The 27,236-nt window shown below is 37.7% G+C and overlaps 1 protein-coding gene across 7 annotated transcripts in view; it reads right to left on the reverse strand.

Annotated features, from left to right (window-relative positions):
- RPS6KC1 (ribosomal protein S6 kinase C1) overlaps window positions 1-27,236 on the reverse strand; it is a 141,661-nt gene that overhangs the window by 15,191 nt on the left and 99,234 nt on the right. For 6 of the 7 annotated variants that reach the window (XR_002123132.1, XM_019635524.1, XM_019635530.1 and 3 more), the window contains 4 exons: window positions 18,035-19,624; window positions 17,674-17,763; window positions 1,527-1,609; window positions 363-458 (listed from right to left, as the gene is read on the reverse strand). Coding sequence is in view for 6 of the 7 variants with exons in the window: in XM_019635524.1 (XP_019491069.1) it covers window positions 363-458; window positions 1,527-1,609; window positions 17,674-17,763; window positions 18,035-19,624 (1,859 nt within the window). In the remaining variant the exon portion in view is untranslated. The remainder of the gene's footprint in view (window positions 1-362; window positions 459-1,526; window positions 1,610-17,673; window positions 17,764-18,034; window positions 19,625-27,236) is intronic. The other variant, XM_019635527.1, reaches the window with a different exon arrangement.

Below are 27,236 nucleotides of genomic sequence, written 5' to 3' on the forward strand. Positions count from 1 at the left end.
TTAAAGACTGAAAATAGCCATAGATATATGGTTACAAAATGTAACAAAAACAGAGCCGCACCAGACTAGCTACAAACAATACTCAAATCTCACGCCTACACAAATATATGAAACTGACTAAATATTAGCCTGGATTTTCAAAAAACAAAAAAAATTTTAGTACCAATAAGCTTTAACTGTTCTCTCTGACCTCAACAATACTTACATAATAGCAGGAGCCAAACAATATACAGTATTAGTTCTGAATCTGTAATTAGTAATGGTCTTTCTCGCCCGAAACTAATTTCTTTAAGGTTGCTGGAGCTGTGGGCTGTGCTGATTCGCATGGTTGATGGACTTGGCCAATAGGCCAATTGAGTTACCTGCTGAATGAGTGAGCGAGCCTCTTCAGAGACACATTCTGGCATGTTCAGGGTAGTGTGAGTATTTATTCCTGCTGGATGGCACTCAACCAGAGTCTGAAACAATCAATCAGGTACACTTCTTATCCCAAATAACATCACATTCGGTTCTATCACAGGATTTACAGACAGCGAGTGCAGAGAGCTCCAGAACCATCCTAATCCGAAGCATACTGATCCACACAGCGCCGCCTAAGCAGGGCTCCGGGCAGGGGCTCTGAGCCTGCACAGCTTCTAACCGCAATAAGGCAATCGGCGGAATCACATCCAAAGCTTATGCTACTAGCCCTTTTCCCTTAGTTATAAAGAGAATGGCTCGTAATAGGAAAGCTAACAATATACATAAAAACAAAGAAGGGACGTGATATCTCTAAAATTATTTAACGTATTAAAAACCTTCAAAGTTTAGAATTTCTTAATAATAATACTTTATGTACACACAGCACTTTATGGTTTAATAGCATGTGTAGGCGATTTCTAAATCCACAACCATCTTGGGAGTTCAGTATTATCTACATATTTCAGGTGGGTGACTACTTACAAAAGCATGACTGTTCATTTCCTCTATTTTCTTCCCAGGAGGCAATCTGCGTGATACTCTATCAAAGTCTATTAACCTCAAACATCTTACTTAAAAGTTATTGATCAAAGAGTATAAATTCTGTCCTTTCTCTAGAACAGATTGGAAACATTTACAGTATTGAGAAACAAGATGTTGCCTTTAATATCCACATTAATTTTCTGAAATGAGAATTCCCTCCTGATTTCAGACAAGATGTTTAAAACATCCAGAGAATTCTAACACCTCCTGACATGAACCTTACAGATTTAATTCCGTTGAAAGTGAATCATAGAAACTGAAGAGAAAAAATGTTTCGTCTTATATCTGACTGTGTGCTAACACTGTGACATAACAGAACTTAAACTACCAATTTATTGAGTGTAATTCAATTCTGTACTTTTTTAAAATCTGGAATCTTGATAAACTTACTTTTTTTTTCTGTGTATCAAAGGTTTTCTTACCTAGTCCCTGATCGAAAACCTGAAGGCGAAGGCTAAACGTTCTCAACTTGAAATCAAGGCAGCAGCTGGGTAAACTTATTCAGCACCCAGGTCACAGCTTACCTTGCCAGTGAGAAGTTCAAAGAGGACAGCACCCAAGCTCCACCAATCACAGGCTTCGGTTTCTTCAGTGATTGCTCCAACCTCTAAACACAGCAAAAAAGGTGGATATTAAAATTCCAAAGGTCAATTAAACTTTCAAAATTAACATGTATTAGCAAGGTGACCTTTTTAATGCTGAGAGAGCACATACTAAATACTACTGGGCTTTCAAAATTCCTGAAAGTTACTTATCCCTTTGGTCACCTACTGTGGTTGCATTTTTTTTTTTGACGCAGTCATATATTAAACTGAGACATTTGTTCTTTAGTTGATAGAGGGACACCTTCAAGATGCTATACTTAAAAGTTACACGAATCTATGAGTTCAGCATTTCGCTTAATTTTTCAAATTTGAGAAAGTATAGCCAACTCTACCTCAGAGGTCATGTTTTGTTTTCGAAATAAAGACTCTAGGTTCAGAAGGAACTGCAAAAATCATTTAAACCTGTATTAATTATCCTTTTACAGATTAGCAACCAGAGAGGTGAAATGCCTTTTCCAATGTCATATGGTAAATCAGTGGCAGAACTAATACCTAGTTCATGGTATCATTCCTCTCCTATATAATCAATTGTTTTCAACTAAAGGAGGAACATGTAAAATGCAAATTTACCCATTTTGCTATTCAGAAGTACAGATAGATATGTTGTTTTAAGCCACAGCTGAAATTACTGGCTAAGATAAGGACTTTTAGAATATCAGCAACTTACAATTTATCCCTACCTCTCACCTGCACAGGTTCCTGAAATGTAAAATGAGTTTTCAGGTGTCATCTTTCAGGTTTCTCCACAAATTAGCAAAAACTCCTCATTTTGCCATTTCTGAGGCTTTTAGCCCTAAAGTCGTGTTTGATGCATTCTTGTCAATGTCTTCCTAAGACATTCAGTTAAGCTCTAAGCCTTCTCAATACTTGCCCTTTCTTTTGACTGACCAAACATACATATTAGTTGTGGCAGTAACTGTAACAAGAACTCGTAACAGTCACATTCCAAAGTTTTTAAGTAGTTAGGTTGGAACTTGAAAAGTAATAACGGGACATGGTGCTCTGGTGCCCAGCATTTTAACCAGTATTTAGAAAATGTATGTGTGGAAGACCCACAAAACTCATAAAATAGCTTACGTCTGAAACCAAAGATCATGTGGACCAGAGAAAAGAAAAAAGAGCCATTCCTATGCAAAATACTGAATTACTCCATTTCAGCAGGCTTCTCTGAGTCCCTCTGCACCTACCCTCTTCTGGGTTTTATGTGCCCATATGTAGAACTCCGCCCCGTCTCTCCCCCTCCCCAGACCTTCCTCTCCCTACAGGGCTTCAGGCCCAATCACAACCTCCATTCTCTAACCAGCTGCTCTCAGCTGGGTGGCAAAAAGAACACACAGATACTTAACTAACTCAAACTTCTGTGTGAGTGACCAAAAGTTTCCTCATCCTCCTAGAGTTGTTTGCATTTATAAAACAAGAGCTTGTTTGAAAACCTGAGAACTACCTAACTAGAGATTTCATGATATATATTGTGGCATACCCATACGATGGAATACTACTACATAAGCATTTAAAATGATGCATTCATGCAAGGTTTAAGTATGTAAGTCAATGTCTGGATACATGAAATTAAAAAAAAACAAGCTATAAAACAATAGAATTCTAATTTTAAAAGTATGTGTTTTGAAAAAAAAATACTGGTGAGAAAATACGACAGAATGTGTTAGTGATTTGCCTCTGGGGTGGTGAGATTTTTATTTTCATTCTTACACTTATTAACCTCCAGAAATATCTTGTGTTCCCCCACAACTTTAATGTTATTATACATTAGGGAGAGCAATGGACTGGGAAGCAGGAGTGGGGGGTAAGAGTCTTGAGGAATTCACTTGATCTCATCCATAATATGAGGGTTAGATGTGAGGGCCAGTAGGTTAAACTTAGCTCTAAATTCTTTGACCCTCAAGGGTTTCCTAAAATAGTGATTCTCTTGAAGGACAATTCCTTGGGGACTCTCATTCAAAATGCTTATGCTACCCCTCCCAGATTCAAATACACTGTGCCCACCCCCATTCCCAACCTCCGCACAGAGAGCCACTATCACCTCCAGAGGCGTGCTCTGAAAACTTCAGAAAGGAAATGTATGTTCTTAGAAACTTCAGAAAGGAAAAGCAATTGACCATGGTCCTGTCATCAAATAGAAACTTGTACATTTCCTTCCAGCCTAAAGCAGGCAATACATCATTGTCCTGTGTCAAAGTTCTGCAGTGGCTTCTCATTGACCATGAGATGACATTCTAATGTCTTGCTTAATCAGACATGTATATCCTCAGGTCTCCAAAACAAGGTCTCAACCTATCAGCTCATTCAACCAACACACATGAGCAGCACAAACCGGGCACTAGGCACTAGGCACTATTCGTCCAGAGAGCTCTGTGCATTGGCCATGGGGCTAAATGATGTGAGGCCAAAATCAGTTTTTCCATTAGCATAGTTAATGGCTTTGCGTTCTAACACGTTTTTGCTCAAGAATTTAAATTATTTTATTTTCTTTAATTATACAGCAAGCAGTGTATGTTTCTTAGTTTTATATTTATAACAAAGGGGATGTTGGTTCACAGGACAAGACCCAAAATTATTGATCAGCCATCTGTTTTGAATATGCTGCCAACAAGTCTCACTTTCTGTATATGATTTGTTGCTTTGCTCATAGTAGATACACACTGTAATAACGATAATTGCAACAATAAAATATCAGCTAACATTTATTGACTGTTTACTGTATGTAAGGAACTGTGTCTAACATTTTACACGAATTATTTAAAATTTCCAAGCAACCTTATGGAGAACTTATTTGGGTAGGGTGACTCTGGAGAATAAAATACTGTATCTGTGTGTCCTGGGAAAAGAGGGACATATGACCCAGTCAGCTTAGGAAAAGTTGTAAAAACTAAAGAGATGGTTTTATAGGGTCTAACAACACACCCTGAGGAGCTCTAGACTAGAGACACACACAAGTCTCTGCTCAGAAAGGTTTCCTGTTAGAATTGAGCAGAGGGTCACTGAGATAAGTCCACAGAATGTAATCAATCAATGGCTAACAGAGTTTATGAAGGCGCCTTTTAAATTCAGTAAAAGGTCCAAAGTGCCATAAGCAGTGTAGCCTAGACCATCCAAAGCGACATGTTACGCCGGTTTCCCATATCACTGCTGGCAATGTGCATTGGGGTGAAATGTGTCACTGTGTGTGTTTGGGGGGGCGGGATCCTTGAAACTACCAGATACGCACAGTATGTCTTCCTGAGCATAAAGATTTTTATATGTGTGGGAGGGAGTGGAATATTGTTTTACTATTAAAAGGAACACAGATCTATTATGGAACAGAATGTAAAATTTGCATGGATTTGTAAGATAAAAAGACTTCAAAGGAACTTCGGGATCATATTTCACTAGTCCTCTGGGGTACCCATTTCATATCAGCTTCACAGTCAGAAGTACTTGGGTAAAGTTTGGCAGGCACTTCATGAGACAGACATGGTGTATTCCTTTATTGGTTTCTGTGAACTTGCTCAACTAAGGAATCTAAGAACTCGGTTCATTGGTTTTACGCTGCTTTGAAATCCCTCGTAATTTTCTGCCAGAGTCCTTAACAGGTGGATAATGACCAACATACTGCTTCAAATGTGGACTGTCAGTGTCTGGAGAGCCCCAATCTGAACTGTATTAATGTACTGTAATATAATATCAATATATTATAATATAGTAATATAACATTATAAATTAGCCCCAATTCTAATTCTTAGATTAAAATTGTAAAGATAGACCCTGAAATTGCATTGCCAAAAAGAAGCCTAAAGTTCTGTGGCTATCAAAACCACTGCTCTATACAAAAAAATTAAGTATAAACCAAGAGTACTGATTTATATATAAAGCATCGTGATAGCTACTACAAACACTAGGTGAATAGTCAGGTATATGTGTCTAACTTCAAAAGTAGAGAATATAAAGAAATACCAAATAAATTTGGGAGGTTATCTTAAAAGTATAATATGGTAAAGCTGAGAAATCCCTTTAAGCTCCCTTGCATTTTTTAAGTCTCTGGGGGAAAAAAAGCATAAACACATTTTCTACCACTGTTTTCACAATTTTTAAAAGTATTTTTCCTATAAAACCCAACGTGTTAAGTTTCTGTGCATGCCCCTCCCCCACCAGTACATTCTATGTTTGCGATTTCTCAGATGGTAAGATAGTACGTATCCTTATTCTCCACAAGTGCTGCGATACTACAGGCACTAAGCAAAGTGATCAGGGGGAAAATACACTTATCTCTACAACAACAAATTCTCAGATTAACTCACAAAGAGCTGGGAATAATAAAGAATCCTGGATTTTTGTCTCTGAGTCAAAGAACTGTATTGACAGGGATCTAGTTATGCTACCGTTTGAGCCTGGCTGGGTACGTCATGGAACATGAGGGCACCCAGACCTCTAACACCCTTTCTACCTGTAATTTTATGATCCTGAAAGTGTTCACAAAAGCATTCATGAGCCTTGCTCATAACTTCTTCTCTCTCCATTAACCTAAGATGCCCAAAGAGTGGGATTATGATAAAATGAGCTAGCATTCCTCAATCTTCCTTTTTCTCCTCTCCAGACACAGCCACTCTCCCCTTTTTCTAAAATTTTGACCTGGTGGCAAATGAAATGAATCAGTGTCACAAAATTAACCGTTATCATCTTGTAATGGAGACACAGAATCAGCTCCAGATTAGATTTCAAACCATACAAAATTTTTTAAGGACATCAAATATGTGAGAACAGTTTAGTATACTTCTAGAACTCTCTCTTTAGTACTGTCAATTTTCATACTCTAGCACAGTATAGAATCTTATTGATGCACACTAATGATTCAAACGATCACATTCCACAAGTGAATAAACAAGTTTACGTGAAACAATGAAGCTATCACAACATAAATGTGCTTTGCCTACTGTGGTTTTCTCAGGTTTCACACCTCCTAGAACACCCTAAAACAAGCCAGGATATTTTTCAGAAAAATAATGCTGCCTTAGTAACCCATATTGTCAAAGGGCTTGCTAAAACAGAGTAAGAGAGTTTTATAGTCCCTATGACAATCAGTCAGAGTTTACTAAGTCTCCATCTTATAATCCTCTTATATAATATTATAATGTTAACCTGACCCCAAAACTATAAAAAGCCTCGCTCCTAAAAAGTAAAAGAGCACAAAAGCAGAAAGCTTGGACTCAGGAAGCCATAAAACTTCTATATCTGTATGAGAAGTGAAGGGAAGGCAGGAAAGTATCCACTGAGACCTGAGGAGCCTGAAAGACACTGGGAAGACCACGTGATCCCAGCATCACTAAAATCCTGACAGGTACCTACCTACAGGCCTGCCTTTTAGGACTATACAAGTTCAACAACATGGATTTGTCAGACATGGCTCAAAACCAACCAAAGATAATGCTAAAACTATGCTGGCAATTGTACAGAAAATGGAAAAGGCTAGAACACGTGTCTCCAACTCAAGCTTTAAGTGAAGATCGACCTTTCTACACAGCTTTATAAAGATGAATTGTCCTGCATCTCAAGCAACTGTAGTGCTCTCAACATCCCAAATTCAGCATTTACTCTTCTTTATGAGACATTACTGTTATAATGCTTGATAAATAAGGGAATCTGACATTCCACATTTACTTCTCTTTTTGTTTTTTTCCAACATTTACCTCCTGGTGGATTCGTTGAGGCACACCTTCAAACTGGTGCCATCACTTGATTCTGTTCCCTGGTTTTTCCACTAAGGGAGACAAACGGGTCATCTCATCCTTCCATTCACCTCTACTACTAACACTAGCTGCCCACACCCATTCCAAGAATCTCCAGAGACAATTCCATAACCTCCATCTTGGCAGTATGTTCTGTCATTGCTATCTTCCTTCCAAGATATGGTAGGAAATAAAGTTCAGAGTTTTCTTAGACAAGAAGTTCACATATAGAGAAATTCTATTTCAATTTAGGACAAGTATTAAAAAAAAATGTAGGGCTGGCCGAGTGGCGCGTTGGTTAAGAGCTGGCTTGGGACGTCAGAGCGCCCCGATTTGGATCCCACATATGAGGGCCAGTGACACTGCCCTCTACAGCTAAGATGCCGAACAACAGCTCAACCTGGAGCTGGGCTGCCGTGAGTCGCCAGCGACGGCGTAGGCTGCAGCCCCTGCTGCAGTGGGTTGCCATGGGCTACCGTGTGTAGCCAGCAGCCAGCGTGAGCGGCCATCCAGAAGCTGGCAACTGATCTGCCTCGCTGGGGAAGATCGCAATGATGGTGCCAACTTGGGCCAGTGAAGCAATGTCCTCCACAACTAGACTGAAAAACAAAAGGACAGCAACTTGTCTGTTCCCCTTCCCCTAATTTCCCAGCACTGTTCCCATCCCCTAGTTCCCCAATAAAAATCTTTAAAAAAAAATGTAGAACTATTAAGAGGTCATATATTAAACCTGAACCTAAAAAAAAAAAATTTTTTTAAAGAGGTCATATAAAACTCAATGAAAAAAGCAGCAATTGTTTCAAGTGAGTGCTTATGTAATAATCAAATTAAAGCAACATTCAGACTCTGGAAGAACTTGTCACATAAATGACATAGCACTTTATCCAAATATCAGAATGACAGAACAATTTTAAAGGCACAGAACTATGTAATACATTAAAATGATAATCAGTAATAAGTATATTTTGGGGAAGGAAAGAATATATTTTCCTAATGCCACAGGAATTTTTCCAAAATAATTTTTAAAAATTAACTTTAAACATCTGACCTTAAGAGTTCCAGCTCTTTATTTTGGAAAAGAAACATAAGTAACAAAAATATATTAGCTTTTGGAATAAAAGAGATTTTTGGTGAATAAAACAATATAAAAATTAAGCCATATTCTTATAAGTTTTAAAGTTAAATACCTGTACACTTTTATAGTGTCAGAAAAAGAGCTGGAGTGCCTACATTTTCCATAAAGTCTGTAAGTGTTCAATAAGATTTAAATGCTGTTATAAATGATCCAAAATTTGTTAACTTTCTTCCCAGAGAGCCAGACATCATTAATGGCCTTACGTAGGAGTAGAGAAAGGTTTAAAAAAAAAATGTGATCTATTATTAATGACATACTTGGACGAAGGAAAAGAACATCTTTCTTCTGCAACGAGCATTCCATGTCAGCTAGAACATGGAAACACCAGCACTATGTTTCTACACAGTCTTTCCCGGCAGCATCTGTTGCTAATTGAAAAGGGAGGAGAATTACAAAATTCTAGTCAATTTCTCTCACCAGCTCTCGCTGTGTATAAAGATTTTCTATGCAGGGGCTAAGCATTAGTCTTCCACTACAGCTGATGACTAAAGAGCAAAGGGAAAGAAACACAGAAGAAAATTTTTTGTGTGTCCAGCAATATATGGAACTAAACTGCAAATATACAGACAGCTAAGCATATCTTTTGCTAGCTTGGTAAACTACCAGTCTAGAAATGCAACTATTCACCTTTAAAGGTCTATTAATGTCCTAGTTAACCAATAGTATGTCTTCTGTTTGGGAAGTCTCTTTTTTATATAAATCTTCAGAAGTAACTGTCAGTGTTATACCAATTATGTCCTTTATTTCTAGCTCCTAGATACAGTGCCTGGGATACAGGAGGCACTTAAATAAATGCTTGTTAAATAAATATATCACTCTTGTGTCTGGTAGCATTGTTCATTCGAGGCATTCATTCAAAGCTCTTCCAAAGGCCTCATCACATTCAAGTCCCACTGCACACGGAAATCTACATTAGGTCCTTTTGCAGCTTTACATGTGGCAGCTAGAAAGTTTCAAACATTATCTAAGGCATACTCTGGCTGCTGGATGAAACACAGATAAAAGGGGGCTGAGAATGGAGGTCAGTCAGCTGATGAGTGCAGTGGTCCAGGCGAGAGATGATGGTGGCTTCAAGTGGGGTGCTGGAGGGGCACCTCCCAGTGCTCCCCTCTGCACAGCACAACAACCACTATAGTTTGTTCCAGGGGAAAAAAGCCCTGGGAGCAGGCAGAAGGCAGGACTGGGAGATAATGCAAGGTTTCCCCTGCCCCTTTCCAATGTAAGGAATCCAGGAACACAATTACATGAAACGTGCTACAAATGCGTAAACTGGCTATTCTACCTGGCTGCTGGTCTGGTGACATAATTGTCAGTAATTTTGTTTAAATGTTATCAAAATCATATGCATTTAAGTGTGCTGCAGGACAATTATACTGCCTAGTTTCTCCCCAAGGTATCATTTTAGATATACAGACATATTTTTCACAGTTTCCACAAACAAGACAAAATGTTTCAACTAAAAGCAAAACCAAAACTAAAAGCCATTCTCAACTATGAGAATAAAATTGCATTTTAATTCCAGGTTTGGGTTATTCCTCTAATACCTATAACCTAAATCATCAAAGTTTAGAAGTTTAAAGTTTAAAAGTCTGAGAGTGCACAACTGTTTAGAGAGACCGTATATTTGAAATGAGGCGGTTTAGATATAAGAAATTTATTTGCCGAAGGTCTCACGACATCTCTTAATTCTCAGGGTGAGAGACAATCTAGGGCCTGGAATTTGCATTTCCTAGCCCATCCTTTCAAATGGGCATTTTGCTCCTTTTTCCTTATTTTATACTATTTCAGAAAATGCTGGTGGCCCAATTAGCATTTCTACATTTCATAAAGTCCTCCAACATCTTACCCAATTGATTATTCAAATACCGTACTTGGGGGCGGGGCTTTGTGAACTGTTTAAAAGTTGCCTGTGTCATTCCAATTTGTCACTATTATCCAGAGAAGGCCAATGACAGGCCAGATCAAAGCGTCTGCAGCAGCTGGGGCTCTGCTCGTGTGCACAGCGCCACAGGTGGTGGGAGAGGTGGGTGTGGCTCCGCCTTAAACACACTTGCTGTCTTGGCTCCTCCCAGTCTCTAGCCTGGCTTCCTGACACCACCGTATTAATTCAGTTCGTTTCCAGGTAATTTAATTACCTGAAACCCTGGGTCTGCTGTATTATACGTGGGGATGTGGGCGTAAGTACAACACTACACTCAGCTCACTCAGGCTAGACTTGACAAAATATCTAATTGTGCTTCTCTCCCACTACCCTGCTCTAAATTTCTTGTTGTCGTGGTGACCTGGCAACCATGTTGAGCTTTGCTGCAATTATCTGCACAACTTGAGTCAAAACTCTTTGATTTAACTTGATTCAGCATTCCAGAGCCAAGAATTACTTGTTCGAGGGAGTTTATAGATATCATTACTATACTGTTTTCTTGTAAGATAAAATAAGAAACAGGTAACTACCATGTGACTTCTGGTTGACTGATTATAATGACAATTCTGAGCTCTATACAATCTTGCTATCTCCCTTACCCTGCATTTCTAGTAGAAAAAAAACAACAACATGCTCCATTTTCCATTGATCATATCATGACAACTCCATTCTGAATAGCCATCAGGTGTCACAGTGTTACCCAGCCAAAGCCATTCGAGTTGATTGATAAGAAAAAGGCTAACTGAAAATTGTGAAAATGACAGATGCAGCGCACTCTCTCTCCTTTCTCTCCCTTTCTCTCTCTCTTTCTCTCTCCACTGCTCTTGCCACATTAGGCAGTCATAGCTACATGCACTGTTATTAAAGGAACTTCAGGAATTTGATGTGCTTTATCATTAATTTTTTTAAATCTAGCATTTTTAAAACATTTATTTGAAGGAAGTATTTGCAAATAATTGCTTAGAAGGAGTAAGCCCTGGTTACTTTATGGAAATTCAAAAACAAGGTTTTTCATGGTACAGAACTGATCATTTGGTTAAAGTAGTTGGCCATAGTTCTAGTACCTAATGTGTAACTCAGCATTATAGCTTCTGTTAAATAGCAGAGGTAAAAGTCCACTTTCTTCTTTATAAAAATATGGTTGAGAGCCCAATTAACGGAATAGTATCCAAAAATCAATTTGGACCTAAAAATTAGGCAGCATTACACTGCCACTATTACTTAAGAGTACAAATATCTAGTCTTGTGCTCCTGTTCTAAAAAAAAGAAGTTTGTCCAAGATGATAAAGAGAAAGGTCTGGAATAAATAAGAGGTTACAATTAACTTCCTCTTAATAATTTAAAGCTTGAGATAAACCCCCCAATTCTCCAATATCAGGTAGTATTACGAAATGAACAGAGATAACGTTTTCAGACAGAAGAGGTGAAATACAGTATCAGTTCTTTCACTAGTTCCAACAGCTAAAGAATTCCTTCTCTTGAGAGGGGCTAATATGTTCTTCACATTCACTAAGGAGCCAAATAGCAGAGACTGAACACGTCACTATTACTCTGTCTCATTCCTACCCCTAGACACAAATCCCATCCTGGCCTGATGAGAAGTAAGATTTCAGACTGAGTCTATTTCAATATGGAGTGACCTTAATGCAGAGCTGAAGGTGACTGGCCCATCATCAGGGGGTTTGTGAGGGCTCCAGGATACATCCTACCTGGGGAGGGATCCCAAGGTTTCAGACCCTCAAACCTATATAAAGCAACCCTTTAATTTTCTTTCCATCAGAAGGGCCTAGCCTGAATAAGGTAAGACCTGAGTTGACTTGACGCCCTTTTTGCTTATCCTAATATGGCTCTATACTCAGAGCACAAGCTTCTTCAATATACAGAGACTGCCATCAGGCAATTCCCTGCAGTGCAAAATTTTCACTACTCTATCACACACTTGAAAAGTTACTGGTTCTCTCAAAAAGGATACAGATTTAGTTTTTATGACAATAACAACCAAAGGCAAAAGATTAAAAGTACTTGCTAATCACTCAAGGAAAACATTAAAACATTTACTATGTACCAGACACTACTGTTGAAGTTTTGCTTAAGGGTAAATCAAACAAAAGAGTTACTGTTTGAAGCATCATGTTTAAATGTTAACCACAAATATTTTACTCTTTTAAAATTATTTCTAAAGCTCCCTCTTGTCTTTTTCTTTACTCCTTTGGAGGGGGGAAAAAAAAAAAGACTACACCAGGGACATAGCCATGTTTCCTGGTTATATCATTATTATTTCAAAATCTGTATCTATATTTGTTTGCTTTCTCTACCAACTTTGCATTCCTAAAATTAGACTCTGCATGCGTGATGAAGTTACCCAGGACTCCAAAATTCTCAGATAAAAACGATTCTTTCTTCTTTAAACAATTTTACTTGGTGAGCATCTTGGCATTCAAACTTCGCCCTACTCAAAAGTTGTCTTGGCTTTTTTCTTCTAATTATTTCCCATAAATCCCTCATTTCTACATGATATACTTTATGTAAAAACTCTAAAATGTGTACTTACAAAGTCCTTCAAGTGAAGTAATTCTTTTAACCCTAGATAAGAAATCAGTATTTATCCTTGGGGGGAAAAATTCTTGCCTTGATAAGATAGACTTAAATTTTGACTAAATTTTGTATAAGAAGGGTATTAGAGGATTTGACATCTGTGACCTTTTGTATACAAATCTATTTCATTGCTGGTAAATTAAGGCCTAGAAAGTCTTAAATAACTTGCACCAAGCCGTGCAATGAGTAATGGCTGATATGGGAGATATATCGAGGTTTGGTCATTCTCAATTCCATCTCAATATTCTAAATTTTAAAACTCTGATGGCCTCCTGATATTTTAAACCATCCATGTCTTAGTCCTAGGTCTAATTATCAAATGTGTAATTATCACACAGCGCACCATGCTTAAAAAGTAACAAACTGTGTGTAAAACATGTTTATGGAGACAGGCGGGGGAGGACTACCCTCCAAAAGATAAATTCATGGACTATTTGATAAAGTCAGGCTAGAAGAGCAAAGGAGGGTAGTAAATAAATGTCATGCTCGAAAACTGAATTTTGCAGATAGTTTTCAGCATGATTTTTTCTGTTTCACTTTTCCCTGTCAGCTGTGAGCTGTTTCCAAATGTGAAATCGCCTAAGAGGAAGCAAAGCTGTCATTTGACATCTGGGAGCGTGGAGATTGGGCTGCAGAAAAGAGCATTTTGGACGTCTTCAATTTACACACATATCCAACTATAAACTCTCAGGTGTGAAAAGTACTCAATGAGAAATATCAATGTAAATATCAAGCATTTATAAAGGCTTACAAATGGGGAGGAAAATGAAGAAGGATGTGGGCTGATAGGATGCCAAATCAACTTCTTAACGACCAGAAAGAGAAACTTCAGTGGTGATATTTGCATAATAACTAACATATAATGTTATTTGTCTTAAGTTGCATATTAAACATCCAAATACAGTCTTTTGTATTTTATATGCTTAATATTACGGGTTCTATTTTCTAGCTGCTTTTTTAATGAGTCAACACTGCGAAAAAATACTGATAAAAAAATACTGCCTCGACATTTTACTTTTCCTTTCGACTTAAAATGCTACAACAGAAATTTATTCTATATTATGATCAATGAATAGTTCCAAGGATAAAGCACATTAAACTCCTTTGAGTGCGTGTTCATGTGTGTGCACAAATAGAAATAAAGTCAGAAGAACTACAAGGAAGTCCTCTGCAGAAGAATAACCAATTGACTCCAGTTTTTAGTCTATAATTGCACACAATGAAAAACAGGAGAACCTGTCTAAAAGTCTCTTCACCCAGCATCTGAACGTCTCCTAATATGGAGACTAGACACTGTTATGTTTATATTGTCGCGCTATACAATCTGTTCCTACTTTGGGGACTATGTCTTTGCTCTCTCTCTTCCTGAGCTCCGTTCTGTTTCTCTGGTATGAAAGGAACCCATTTACCATGAATGATGTTTATTTAAAATAAAACCTTTCTAGAGAATCACCCTAGATAATCTGAGGATACAAAGTGAACCTAAAAGGAATGGCTTCTACTTTGAAAACAGGGCTGGGTTTGATCAGTGAATTCGTATTCTCAAGACCCTCTTGATGGGCCTGCAGCTGCAGTCATTTATTTGCTGGCTTTTTCACAGATGTAGACAGAGAACGCTCCGTGGTTTTTGTCTTTTTGTTATTGGATTTGTTTTCTTTAATATCAAAAAGTGGCAACTTTTTTGTTTTTTTTTAAGTTCTTCGCTTTGTTGTAGAAACTTGTGAATTCTGGACATCCTTGTTGAAATGACTATGGCTTTTTAAAATCTAAGATCACAAAGTTGGCAGAAACTATACTTAAATAACAGAAGGTAATCATTTGCATATCAAAATTTATCTATCTTGCTTTTCCCCTCAATTAGACCAAAACATGTTGATTCACAGGTTTCTGTGTGTGTGTTTTTTTAAAACTTATTTATAGAGCAGAATAATGGCCCCCCTGCTAGTCTGGCATTTGCTCAAGTTTCTGTCCATGTAAATCGAGTCTGTTACTGGAAATTTTTCTCAAAATATAAAGGCACATCATCCACAAGATTAAAAGATACACTGCTGATATTATAAAGCACAGGGCAGGTGGATAATGTTTTTCGGACAGATATGTGATAAGGGTTCCCAGGCAGGAGGAGTGGGGGGGGTAGAGGCTGCATGCTGTTTAAACAGCAGTGAATCATTCTCATCACAGTTTTGTGACAACTTTACTTTCTCACCAAACATCAGGTGCTTAACATGCTTTGGAGTTACTTGAGCAATAATTCTAAGGTTAGAGTTGAGAAATGGGAGGGCTGGGGTAGGGAATGGAGGGAGAATTACTTCAACCTTTAGTGCTTTTAAGAGTAGATCAAAAGAGGACTAAGTACTCTATGTCCCAGTGCATTCATTGGTTTGTGATTTTTAGGCATTGAAATATTAGTATATTATCATTACTCCCACCCCTTTGAGAGGAGGAGGAAAGCCCACGTGCAGTTTTTTATCAGTAGCACTGCTACTCAATCTGGGGACAAACAGTAATTTATAAATTTTTGCTCCAATTCCCCTTGCATTATAAGCAAGGAGCAGGAGTACACAGTCTTAGCTGAGTTCTGCACTCTCTCGGCTTAAGATCCTCTAAATTAGAACACTAGCATTACTTTTCAGTTAAGGCCATTACTGGTTTTATTTTATCCTGTTGATAAAACAAATTAATAGGCCCACAGAATGAAGAGACTTTCCACACTGTTCAGTGCATTAATAATACTAGAACACTTTTGCAACTCACAAAGCTTGAAAGTATAATTCTCTTATGCAAATAATTAAAACAAAGCCCTTCTTCAGACTACAGCATTTTTCAAATGTTAGTGAAGGACAACCTGGAAGATGACAGCAAAAAAAATCCATTAATGGTAGACTGCCACCTGCTGGTAAACTAGAAGAATTGCGATTTCTGGGCTAAAGCTTAAAAATTAGAACTTGGAAACGATCTGTATTAAAATCCGTATTTCAGTACACAAAACTGAAAGTGTGTCTCTATTGGTGAATGTAGTATGGTTTTTTCCCACATATATTACAACTCTTAAGACGTCAACATGCTATAATGTTAAAGTAAATACGTACTTTAAACTGAAGAAAAATAATCTGCTAGGATGCCAAAGTACAATCCTACCGATAGTTTCAATAAGAAAGTACCAATATTAATAGGAAATAATGAGTCTGTTATAAACATTAAACAACGCCCCATAACCATTTCGTTTTAATATGGTTTATACTGCACTTGACTTCAGGACTTAACAGAACTTCACTTAAAATAACTCCCCAAATTTAACTCTGAATCTAAAACCTCCAAATTCATTATAATTAACTCGTATATTTATGTATATTGATACATAAAATGTTATTTCTTATCAAATTAGAAAATGAGGGGATCTGTTAAAAAAAATGAACCAGATAATCATAATAAAGTGATTTTACTATGAAATTTTGTTATCCTATTAACTAAATCATACAAACAAGGTTTCAAAAAGACAGCATAGTACGTATTACCTATTCGAGAGAAACAAACAAACTGTAGGCACGCTCTGCTACCCCTAGAAAGACATAGAAACAAGCAGCCCTGACTTGGGGGACGAAAGAGAGTAACAGCAACAAGAAAATCCAAATCGTTGTTGGCAGGAAATGGTTTTAGGACATTTGCTTCGCAGGTTGAAAAACTTTGCAATTCCCCAATACAGAAATAATTCTTAACAATGAAGGTTGTAACTAAAAACAAGATCGCGCTTTCAATCCTAATTATAATCATTTCCCATTATGCAGGGGAACAATGTTTGCATCAGGAATACATTGGTTAGCTAGTCAGCACTAAATACTGTATTAATCAACAGCTAAGCAGATCATGTCACTATAATCAGCCTGAGCCCCCTGTGAAAGCCGGTGGGGTGACAAGTGAAGAAACTTTGACCATCCAGAGAGGCTGAATGTCAGGCGACAGGTGAACGAACTTTGGGTTCAAATATAGCCCAGTCTGCACTGATGACAGAGAAACTAACTCCAACCCAAACCATGTGCGTCAGCAACCTGTAATTACCAACAAAGGATCTAACACCCCCAGAAATAAATCTCTAATTTTTATAAAACAAAGACAATACAGCAAGAGCAAGAGAGACCTGTTGTGTCAAATATTTGGCTAAGTAGGCTGGTTTAAGACAAGAAGAACAAGCTCCCTAACATTTCTCAAATATAAAGAACGCTTTAAATTCTGCTCTAAAATGCCAGGTTGGCTCATCACTGAAGTCACAACATTGTTTTTTGTTTTTGTTTTTAATTCCACATTTTACCCATTTTTAGCCTTAGGAATACTGATTGCCCTTTCAGTCAATTACCTCACACATCTTAATAAAAAGCACCCATTTAAAGAGGTTCAGGGTATTTTAAGGTCTTTCTAAACACTAAGAAGTTAAGACATTTCTAAGATAGAATTCATTGCCCGTTCTACAAGTACAAACCCATCTGACAACAATAAATACATATACACACATATACATGTACACATAAAACATTATAAAACTATATAATGGTTTTATCCCCCAATTTTTTTTTGAAAGGTTAAAGAGATAACCGAATCCAACATATACGTGAACTGCTAGTGAAAAACACAACTTCTATAAAGAAACGAGAGCTGCCGAACTACTTTTTCAAGTGAAACACGGTAGGAGATGGCGCTAACCTGGGGCACAGTACATTCTCTCTATGGCATCGCTGTCACAGGAATCTTCAACCTCACTCCACCTGCTAAAATACGTTAGCTGAATGTGTCCTAAAAACAAAACGACAGGAGAAATCAAAACATTTTTCTCTTCCATTTTCTGCAGAAGTGAACTGTAATTACTCCTTTTGTAGCTAAAAACAGTATCATTAAGAATAATGGCATCATTAAGTACTAGAAGCTATTACTGGGGGTGAATTTGCTGCACTGATAATGAAGCTCTAGACAGGAAATGAAGATACTAATTACAAGATAAAACGCCTACTCAGTTAATTGGAAGCAACAGCGAATAAAAAGAAATGCATTTGCAAAAGTTCCTGACCTCTATCATTCAATAAGATGTTGTTTGGGTTCAAATCGCGGCACACAATCCCCTCTCTGTGCAAAGCATCAAGGGCTACCACCATTTCAGCTGCCCATCTTTGAATGCAGCCCTCTGGGATGTAAAACCTGGAGTTTAGTGCTAATTTTTTATCAAGGTCCTCAAAAATCTGATGTATTTCCTGGTCTCCTTCTAGTGCTAACCCACTCTCTGCCTTAGTCACCGAGTCTCTCTGAAATAAAGCAGGTTCCTCTTCAGCCAACTCATCAGTATGATCTGTAAAGAGCAATACTTCTTCAGTTTTTAAAGCGTCTGTGTTGGCGTTACGTTCATTAGCACCTGAGAGTGGGTCAGAAATAGGAAAGAAGCTTTCGTCTGTATTGTTTGCAGTAACTGCCGACTCAACTGCTCCAAGTCCTTGAAAGTTAGGATCTGAGCTGTGTAACAAAGACAAGTGTCCTGAGCTACTATGATCAACAGCTGCTGCAAATAACATCCCAAGACCCCCCTGTACAAAGTGTTTCTCTGTTATAGCATGGGATTGAAGTCTAGAGGGATCCCCCAATTCGTCTGGGCCTTTTGCTTCTAGAGTTTGGCACTGCTCAGTACTAAGCCTGAGGCATAAAACATCGGGGGCCTCCAGTAGTTTACTTTCTATTATGCCTACATTAGTCTGTGTAAACTTAGTGGGTCCCATTGCTGCACCATCTTTCGTTGGCTCCAATTCACCAGGTAGATTTACAAGAAGATCAGGCCTTCCTTCATCGGTAGCACTGACATCATCAAAAGCAGCATCCTTAAAAGAAATGACTGGGACAGAGTCATCTGAGCCCCTACTAATGGTGTCCTGAGCGATAACTTTGCTTTCACAGACATTAAAACCCCTGGAAGTGCTGTCTCCATCTGAGAGAGTAAAAAATGGTTTCAAAGGCTCTGACTTTAGGCTATATATTTTTTCTCCAAAATCGAGTCCTAGGATTTCACTAGTGCTATCCTTACTGTCTATCCTAAAGAATTCCATGGGGCTGTTTTTCGATCTACTGAGGGAGTCAGATGTTCTTGGAGGACTAGCTGCTTCCAGGTCATCGTTTCCAGGAAAGAGCTTCAGCTCAGGAGCTAACAGCTGTGTGCTGGAGCTGTCACTGTCGGCAGCAGGGTGTGCTGGGATGCTTTCAACAGCTTTGGTGGTAACATCATTCTTTTCGGGCTTCAGGAAAGGCTCCTCATTCAGTGACCCTGGTTCAATCTTTTCTTGACCGTATTCATTGCATAATGTTAAATAACTAGTAGTACATTCTTCTTCTGAGCTGGAGCCGGAATCTGGCCATTTTGGAGAGCTGTCCTGGCCATCATCGTCTTGGATGCTATCATCTTGAGAGCTTTGAGTAAGGCTAGTCTTCAAAGGCAGAACTTTAAGCAAGCTTCCGCCATCACTTCCTCTGGATTCAAAGCTGCTGCTGTCCTGAGGACTAGAAGTTGGCTGCTGTAGGTGAACTTTAGCAAGTGTAGATTTTTTCACTTCCTTAATGTCAAAGCTTTCTTCAGGACTTCTGCTTAGAAATTTACCGATATAGGACCAGAGTTTGCCACCTGTGAACAAGTATAACCAAAAAAAAAAAAAAATTAAGGTTCCCAAATTAATGGTTACTTACTAAAGCCATTAGAAAAATAAAAAGTATTCTAATAATCAATCAAAAGCCAGTCAGTGATACCCATTAATACATCAAATCTGCTAAAAGACAAGCATTTTCATAAAATGTCTTGCTATTGCTGACTGCAGTTTCAAACATCTCTCCAAATATCATTTTTTAAACAACAACCAATTTCTTCCTTTGAAGGGAAATTAATAACAAATACTAATATGAAATCTCAAAGCTGAATTTCTGCTTTAAAGTTAAATATAATTTATCTTTAGAAACATTTATGTTCTGATTTGTTTATGTAATAATTTTTTCAAGCATGGCCCATTGGTTAAGTGGAAATCCATAAGTAAGTGCTACTTAAAACTGTATACTTCATTGGGGAAAAAAACCTGTAATATTATTCCATTTTGAAAATGCCCCGTCCAGTATTAGAGGGGAGATTTGGCATCTGGTATATAATTACACCATTATAAATGACATATTAATAATATTTTTCCCATTTTCTCCCCTCCCCATACACATCATGTGTGGTATGAGACCAAGTAATACAATTAAAGAATATTAATTGGGAAGCCATTAATGAGGCAAGCTATTGTAATTCTGATTCTATATTCTGATATATATCAGAAACCTATAAAAACCAAAATCATAAAAATCAATTTCACAGAAATCATAGAAGTCAAACAAACACAAAATAATCCAATCTTTTACCAGCAATATTTGTTAGGAAGTTATTTCACCTTATTTTTCTTTTGCTTTATTAAACCATGAAAAACTAAACCTCTTTTGCTATAATTAGAGTCTTTGAATAAATAAGTAAGAATAAATAAATCACTATGTTAAGTATCAAAACCCTACCAAAGCTCTACTGACTAGAAACAGTATTGCAAGACAGAATAAATTTGATCCAGAAATCTTAAAAACACTCATTGCAAAAGCATACTTTGTGAAGATAGAACTGTAGCTTCCAAAAATGGGAAATAATGTGTTAAAAATGAATCCCTCTATTAACAAGGTGAAGGCAACTTTTTTCAGCACATTTTTAATGCTGTTATTCAGCATCATATACCAAGGGTAACTAAATCCAGGGAAACAATCACTGACGGTCAATTATATACGTAAAAAGGTCAATGGAAGCATCCAAAAAATCTTTTCCTACTTTGTATTTCATTTCATTTAGAGAAACTCAATAAACACATAAAGCACTCCCGATACTATGCCTAGTATAGAGTACCTGCTCAATAAAGGGTAGGTGTCATAATATTAACACTAGGTTACTCATACGTCTCCTCTACCCGTGATCTAGTTTACAGTCCTCTCCCGTTTTGATAACAATTAACAGCATGGGACATTTGGTGTTTAACTTTCCCCTCTCCTTTTTCCTTAGCTAGCTTTCTGTCCTCACTAGATTATACTGAATGTTTAATATTTTCCCACATTTAATCTAAAGTTGAAGGATTCATATGTGGCCTTGAAGCTCACTCACAAAAGGAGCTATGCATTGATTTCATCTTTTTTAGCCTTTTGACAACAATAATTGCACTCCTCTTATCACAAATACATCTATTGTGGCATACTAACAATAATGTCTATACCAGAAGATGGGACTCTTGTGTGCAATCCCCCCAAAAAAAGGCGCATGTCTTTTTCAATTCTCCTAGATGGTCACTACTACTGTGAGGGCAGAACCAAGTCCTTTCATCTTTGTGTGCCTAGTGCCTACACAGTACGCAGGACATGAAAGGCCTTCAGTCAGTGCTGTGACCTCAGATGATAATCCATCAGAATGACATGCGCCATCACAGTGCCTACAGCTGTAACATTACTGCCAGTGGTCAGCAAGAAACAGTGTCTAGTCACGTTCTAAGAAAAGTTTCATTCATTCCTAGGCCAATTCCACTTGGATGAGCTACTGAAATCTAAACGGCAATGTGCCTCAATTCTTTATTTTTACCCAAATCACTTCCTCTTTCTGAATTCCGAGCACTCTGGCACAAAAGCTTTGGACCAAACTTGGATGATTTTCTCTCCCTTGTTCTTTCTACATCTGACAAGTTTCCAAGTCCTATAGGATCTACCTGTAAGGTTTTTCACAGTCTTTCTCTTCTTTTAATTCCTTTGACCACTCTGCTTCTGGGAGTAACATTATAGCTACAACCAGATCTCTACTTTAAGTCCTTCCTGGATCACTCTACCATGCTAACTGCTGCCCAATTAACCTCTCATTCTAGCACAGATCTTATAATGTCATTTTTCTATTCAAGAACCCAAATCCCCTCCACCCACTGAATAAGGTACCAGCTACATAAGGGCATTTGAACTCAGTAATCCAGTATCAACCCATGATCTGGTTTTCGCCCTTAACTCACCGCATAATCTATCTGAACTGGATTTCTCCACATATAACCCATGCGGGGCTTTTGTTCAAACTATACCTATCACTTAAAAGTTTCTTTCCTATTAGTTTCCCAAACATCTGCTTGTCCTTCAGCATTTGTTTTCTTTTACCGTTTTTGTTTTTGTTTTATATCTCCTAGCTGGATACAATCCTACGTTCTATGAATCCTCTATATCGTTTTGTCCCTCTTACGACATTTACAGCATCTATTTCATACATATTAATATTAGTTTTATGCTTTTATTATCTCCTTTACCAGACTGCAGGGTCTTCCTAACTACAGGGAGAGGACTCTGTCTAGCATGTAAAATAACAGGTATTAAATAAATATGTATTAAATTGGGTTATAAAAAGATGACACCTTTATAAATTTTTTTAAAACCTTTCAAGGAAAAGGGTCCATAAATGATAATGTCATTATTTTGGTAATACTTTCTTTCTATTTCAATACAAATATATGATTTTATTGTAAAAATTTTTAAATACAGAAAAAAAACAAGAAAAACAAAAGGTTCAGAATATATCCCATAACATTACCCATAACGACTATTAATTAGTACATTTATTTATCTTCATGCTTTTTAAACAAACTAACATATCATAAACATTTTCTAATTTTCATGAGACTATGAACTTTAATAGCTATACAGCACATCTATGTGATAGATATTATGATGCATTTAAATATTCCTCTATTGATGGACACTTAAGATACTCCAGTCTTTCACATTAGAATGAAAATAAACACATACTTTTGCATACAAATATTTGACATCTCTGATTATTTCATCAGGACAGAATTCCAGAAATAAAAGTACTAAATCAAGAAGCATGAATACTTTTAGAGCTTCTGCCATGTGTTATTAAATGACTTTACAGAAAAGTTGTCCCAGAATCCACTCATGTAAGCAATGTGTCTTGGTGCCCTCTTCATGCCAACTTGCTTATACTAGATATTAGCAAGTTTACCACTTTGATTAATAAATATGGCAACATATTTAATGTCCATTCTTTTCATTATTAGATAAAATTTCTAAATGTGTACACCTGAAATTAATATAAAGTAACACTGAATATAAACTGTAATTGAAAAATGTTTAAAGTGGGGGAGATGTGAAAAAAAAAAAAGCTAAATGTGTTTGCTGGCACTTTCTTTATGGAATTTGTTCTTAGCCTAAACAAGTACTCAAACTGAATTATAAAAACTTTGCATGTTCAAGTGAAAAATAAACTGTTTTAGCTCTTCTCCATTCTTTGCTCAGTGCCCAGTTAAATTTAATGCTCAAACTGGAGCTATAGAAACAAAAATTTTGGTCCTATCACACACTTTTTTTTATTTATTTAAAAAACCATAAAAATCACATAACTTACAAGAACACATTATTCCTATTGAAGTTTCTCACCCACAAAAGCTGAGTGGGTTTTACTTTATATAGGGTAAAATCAGGCCCAACAGACAAATTTACACAAATGTCAACTTTGTAACATTAAAAACATTAACCTAAAAAACAAAAACAAAAACCGTTATCACTAAACCACAAAATATAAATAGAAAACACCTAACGTATTTACAATTTTTAACACTCCAAGAATATAAATGATACCTTCCTAAGCATATAAAATTATAGAAACTAGCTATTTTAAGTTATGAAAATAGCAATTCATAAGGTTTAATAAAATATTTGCTCTTTGTCCCTTCATCAGATTTTAATCTGTTGGTTTTCTTCAAGATTGCAAAGAAAATTTGTTAAATTTGTTTAACCAGAATTAGGACTTTAAATGAATATGTATGATAAAATATTACTGGACCAATGATCAAAAATCATCTTTTGACTCAGAAAATTTACTTAAGTAAATTTGTCCTATAAATGGCTCTCAAATAAACAAAACAAAAATACATAAAGATATATAGGTAAAAGCACTAGAAACAAATTAAACACCAATTAACAGGGGTAGTCAAATAAATTAGGGTTAATCTGCACAGCTAAATACTCTGTACCTATTCAAAAGATAATAGCAGGACGGGCCGACTGGCTCAGTTGGTTAAGAGCGCGAGCTCTGAGCAACTGCGTCAACTGGTTCGATTCCCACTTGGGCCTGTGAGCTGCGCCTGAGCTGAGCTGCCAACAGGTGGCAGGATGGCTCAGCTGGTGAGAGTACGTGCTCCTAACAATAAGGTTGCCGGTTCAACTCCCACATGAGATGGTGGGCTGCGTCCCCTGCAACTAAGATTGAGCACAGCACCTTGAGCTGAGCGGCCGCCAGCTGCCAACTGGACTTGGAGCCTAGCTAGCTGCGCCCTGCACAACTAAGATAGAAGGACAACATCTTGGCTGTTCCCCTTCCCCAATTCCCCAATAAAAATCTGTGAAACTAAATAAATAAATAAAAACAGCAATATTTGCAAATACTTAAACAGTGTTTACCATGTACCAACTATTTAATCCACACGCCAATCCTCTGAAGTAGGTAATTAGTACCGCCCGTATTTTACAAAAAGGTGAAGTAACTTGCAAGGTCACATAATTAGTAAATGCTGAGCCAGCCTTGGGGCTAACGTGCTCTGGCTCCAGGGTCCACACTATACCGCCTCTCTTAGTGCAGACCTACGCGTATATATACTGAAAAAGAAAGCTGTCCAAGGTACATTGTTAAGATGAGGCAGGAAAGCTTCTATAGAACAATACGTAAGGCCCATTTATGAGTGTGTTTTTTTAAAAGCTGACAGGTAGGAAGTATATGTTTATATACATAGGAAATTTTTCCCCCTATTTCTAGAGAATGAAATTGAGCATTAATGTGAATAGGGAGGGGAGATTTTAATTCTAATTTGTATACTTCTACATAGTTCAAATTTATTTATGTATTAGCTGAAAATTTTTTTTAACTAGTTAATAAAGTGAGAATCATTTCACCCCTTGGGTCCACAAATAACTCGGAGAAATTCTTTCCCATCCCCCATCTATTTGGTGTGTCCATACTTGGAGGCTTTTCCAATCATTTTCTTCTAATCTAGTTATTCACCTTCTCTCTAACTTAGTATTCAACAATTGCACACTGAGCATGTTCTATACACTAAGCATTCTGCTAAATGCTGGGATATGTATGATGAGTGTGACAAAAATCCCTAATCTTGGGGGCTTAGAAGGTTTTAATAATACTCATGGCTTTGACTGAATACAATTAATTTCCCGCCTTTTGTTCCTCAGAGTTAAAATGAGAGATTCATGAATAGAAACCAATGAACATTTTAAACCTCTCTCCTAAAATCGTATCTAGTATATCCCACTGCCTACTTGCTCAACACCACACAGGGTCACTAAGCATCTCAAGCTCAGAAGTCCGAAACTGAATCCCTGGCTGGTCCCTCCCACAGCTTTCCCCATCTTAGTAAATGGAAGCTCCATTCTTTCAGTTATCTGAGCCAAAACCCTGGAGTCATGCGAGAACCATACCAGTTCTACCTTCAAAATACATTCCGAGCCTAGTAACCATTTCTCACCACCTCCAGCACTGGCACTTTGTCCATGCCCTCCCCCACCCCCACCATTTTCACCTGGATGCTGCAGCAACTTCCAAACTGGGCTCCCGCTTCTGCCTTTGCCCCCCTATATTCTATTTTCCACAAAGCAGCCAGGGTGATTCCTACCTTGTCACTCCTCTGCTCAATGTCCGCCAATGCCTTCCTACCTATTTGGACTAAACAAGTTCTTAAAGTGGCCTACAAAACCACAGCAGATCCGCCCGCCTGCCTCCCCGTCTCTCTGAGCTGGTTCCTGCCTACTCTTCCCACCTGCTCCAGCCACACTGACCTTGCTGTTTCTTGCACACCAAGTACACTCTTGCCTCCGGATCTATGCACTTGTTTTCTCTTGCCAAGACATTCTTCCCTCGTGTAGCCACACTGCTCCCTCTCTCACTTCCTTCAAATCACTGACCAAATGTCTCTTCTTAATAAGGTGGCCACGCTATATAAAACAGCAGCCTCTACCTCACCCTTCTGGCATTTCCTTCTCCCTCCTTTTATTTATCTCCATCTGACACATGTTTACTTATGTATTTGCTAATTATTTGTTCTGCCTCAATAATGTAAGCTCCGGGGTGACTGGTTAGCTCAGTTGGTTAGAGTGTAGTGCTAATAACACCAAGGTTGCCAGTTCGATCTCCTCATAGGCCGCTGTGAGATGCACCTTCCCCCAAAAAAATACAATTTAAAGAAAAAATAATAATGTAAGCTCCACGTGGGCAGAGTCTTGGCCTATTTTGTTCACGGCCCTATTAGAACTAAACCTGTATCCCAGTAAGCACTCAATTCATTGCTGACTGAATGACTTAAAAATGGAGAGAAAATGAGACCAAGAGACCCATGTGAATCATGAATAGTTTTGTAAGCAGAGGGAAGCTAAAACCACAAATCATAAATAGTCAAGCATTCATATTATGGAAAAAACAACTGTTCAACCTTTTTACTATAGTAATAGTTTATTCCACATATGAAAATGATCTTTTTATGATATATGCACAACTTCCTAATTCACAGAGGTAACAAAGAAAGTACCACTAACATGTGAAAACGAGCACATTGTCCATCATCCAGTTCCAAGCAATTACCCTCAAGTCTTCTCTCCCAAACCTCGACTCCATCACAGGTGCCATGGACTCTGCCCTCAGAGCATCTCTGCTAGCACCCCAGAAGGCCATGCCATCATGCCTCTTGCCTAGACTACTTTATTAGCCTTCTCACTGTTTCTATTCTTGTCTTTCTACAACAGCCATTGATCTTTTTATAATATAAATCAGACCTTGTCCCTGTTTCAAATGTCCAATGGTGCCAATGCACTAGAAAAAAAGCCAAAGTCCTTACACTGCCATAGAAGGCTCCTGCCTGCTTCTCCCAAAGGCACATATTCTATCTACTATTTCCCTCAACTACTACACTCCAACCAAACGGTCTCCTTTCTTATTTCTCAAATATTCCAAGTTTGTTTTTGCCTTCAATTTCTTAGGCTGATCCCTGTATCTGGAATGGGCTTCCCCCTTACATCCAAATGGCTACTTCTTTTATCATTCAGAATTCTTTTCAAATGTCACCTTCTTAGAGGGGACTTATTTGACTACCTAATCTAAAGTAGTCCCCTAGTCGTTCATTACCTATTAGCTC

Source organism: Hipposideros armiger, unplaced genomic scaffold (genome assembly GCF_001890085.2).
Source record: "Hipposideros armiger isolate ML-2016 unplaced genomic scaffold, ASM189008v1 scaffold_22, whole genome shotgun sequence".
NCBI lineage: Eukaryota > Metazoa > Chordata > Mammalia > Chiroptera > Hipposideridae > Hipposideros > Hipposideros armiger.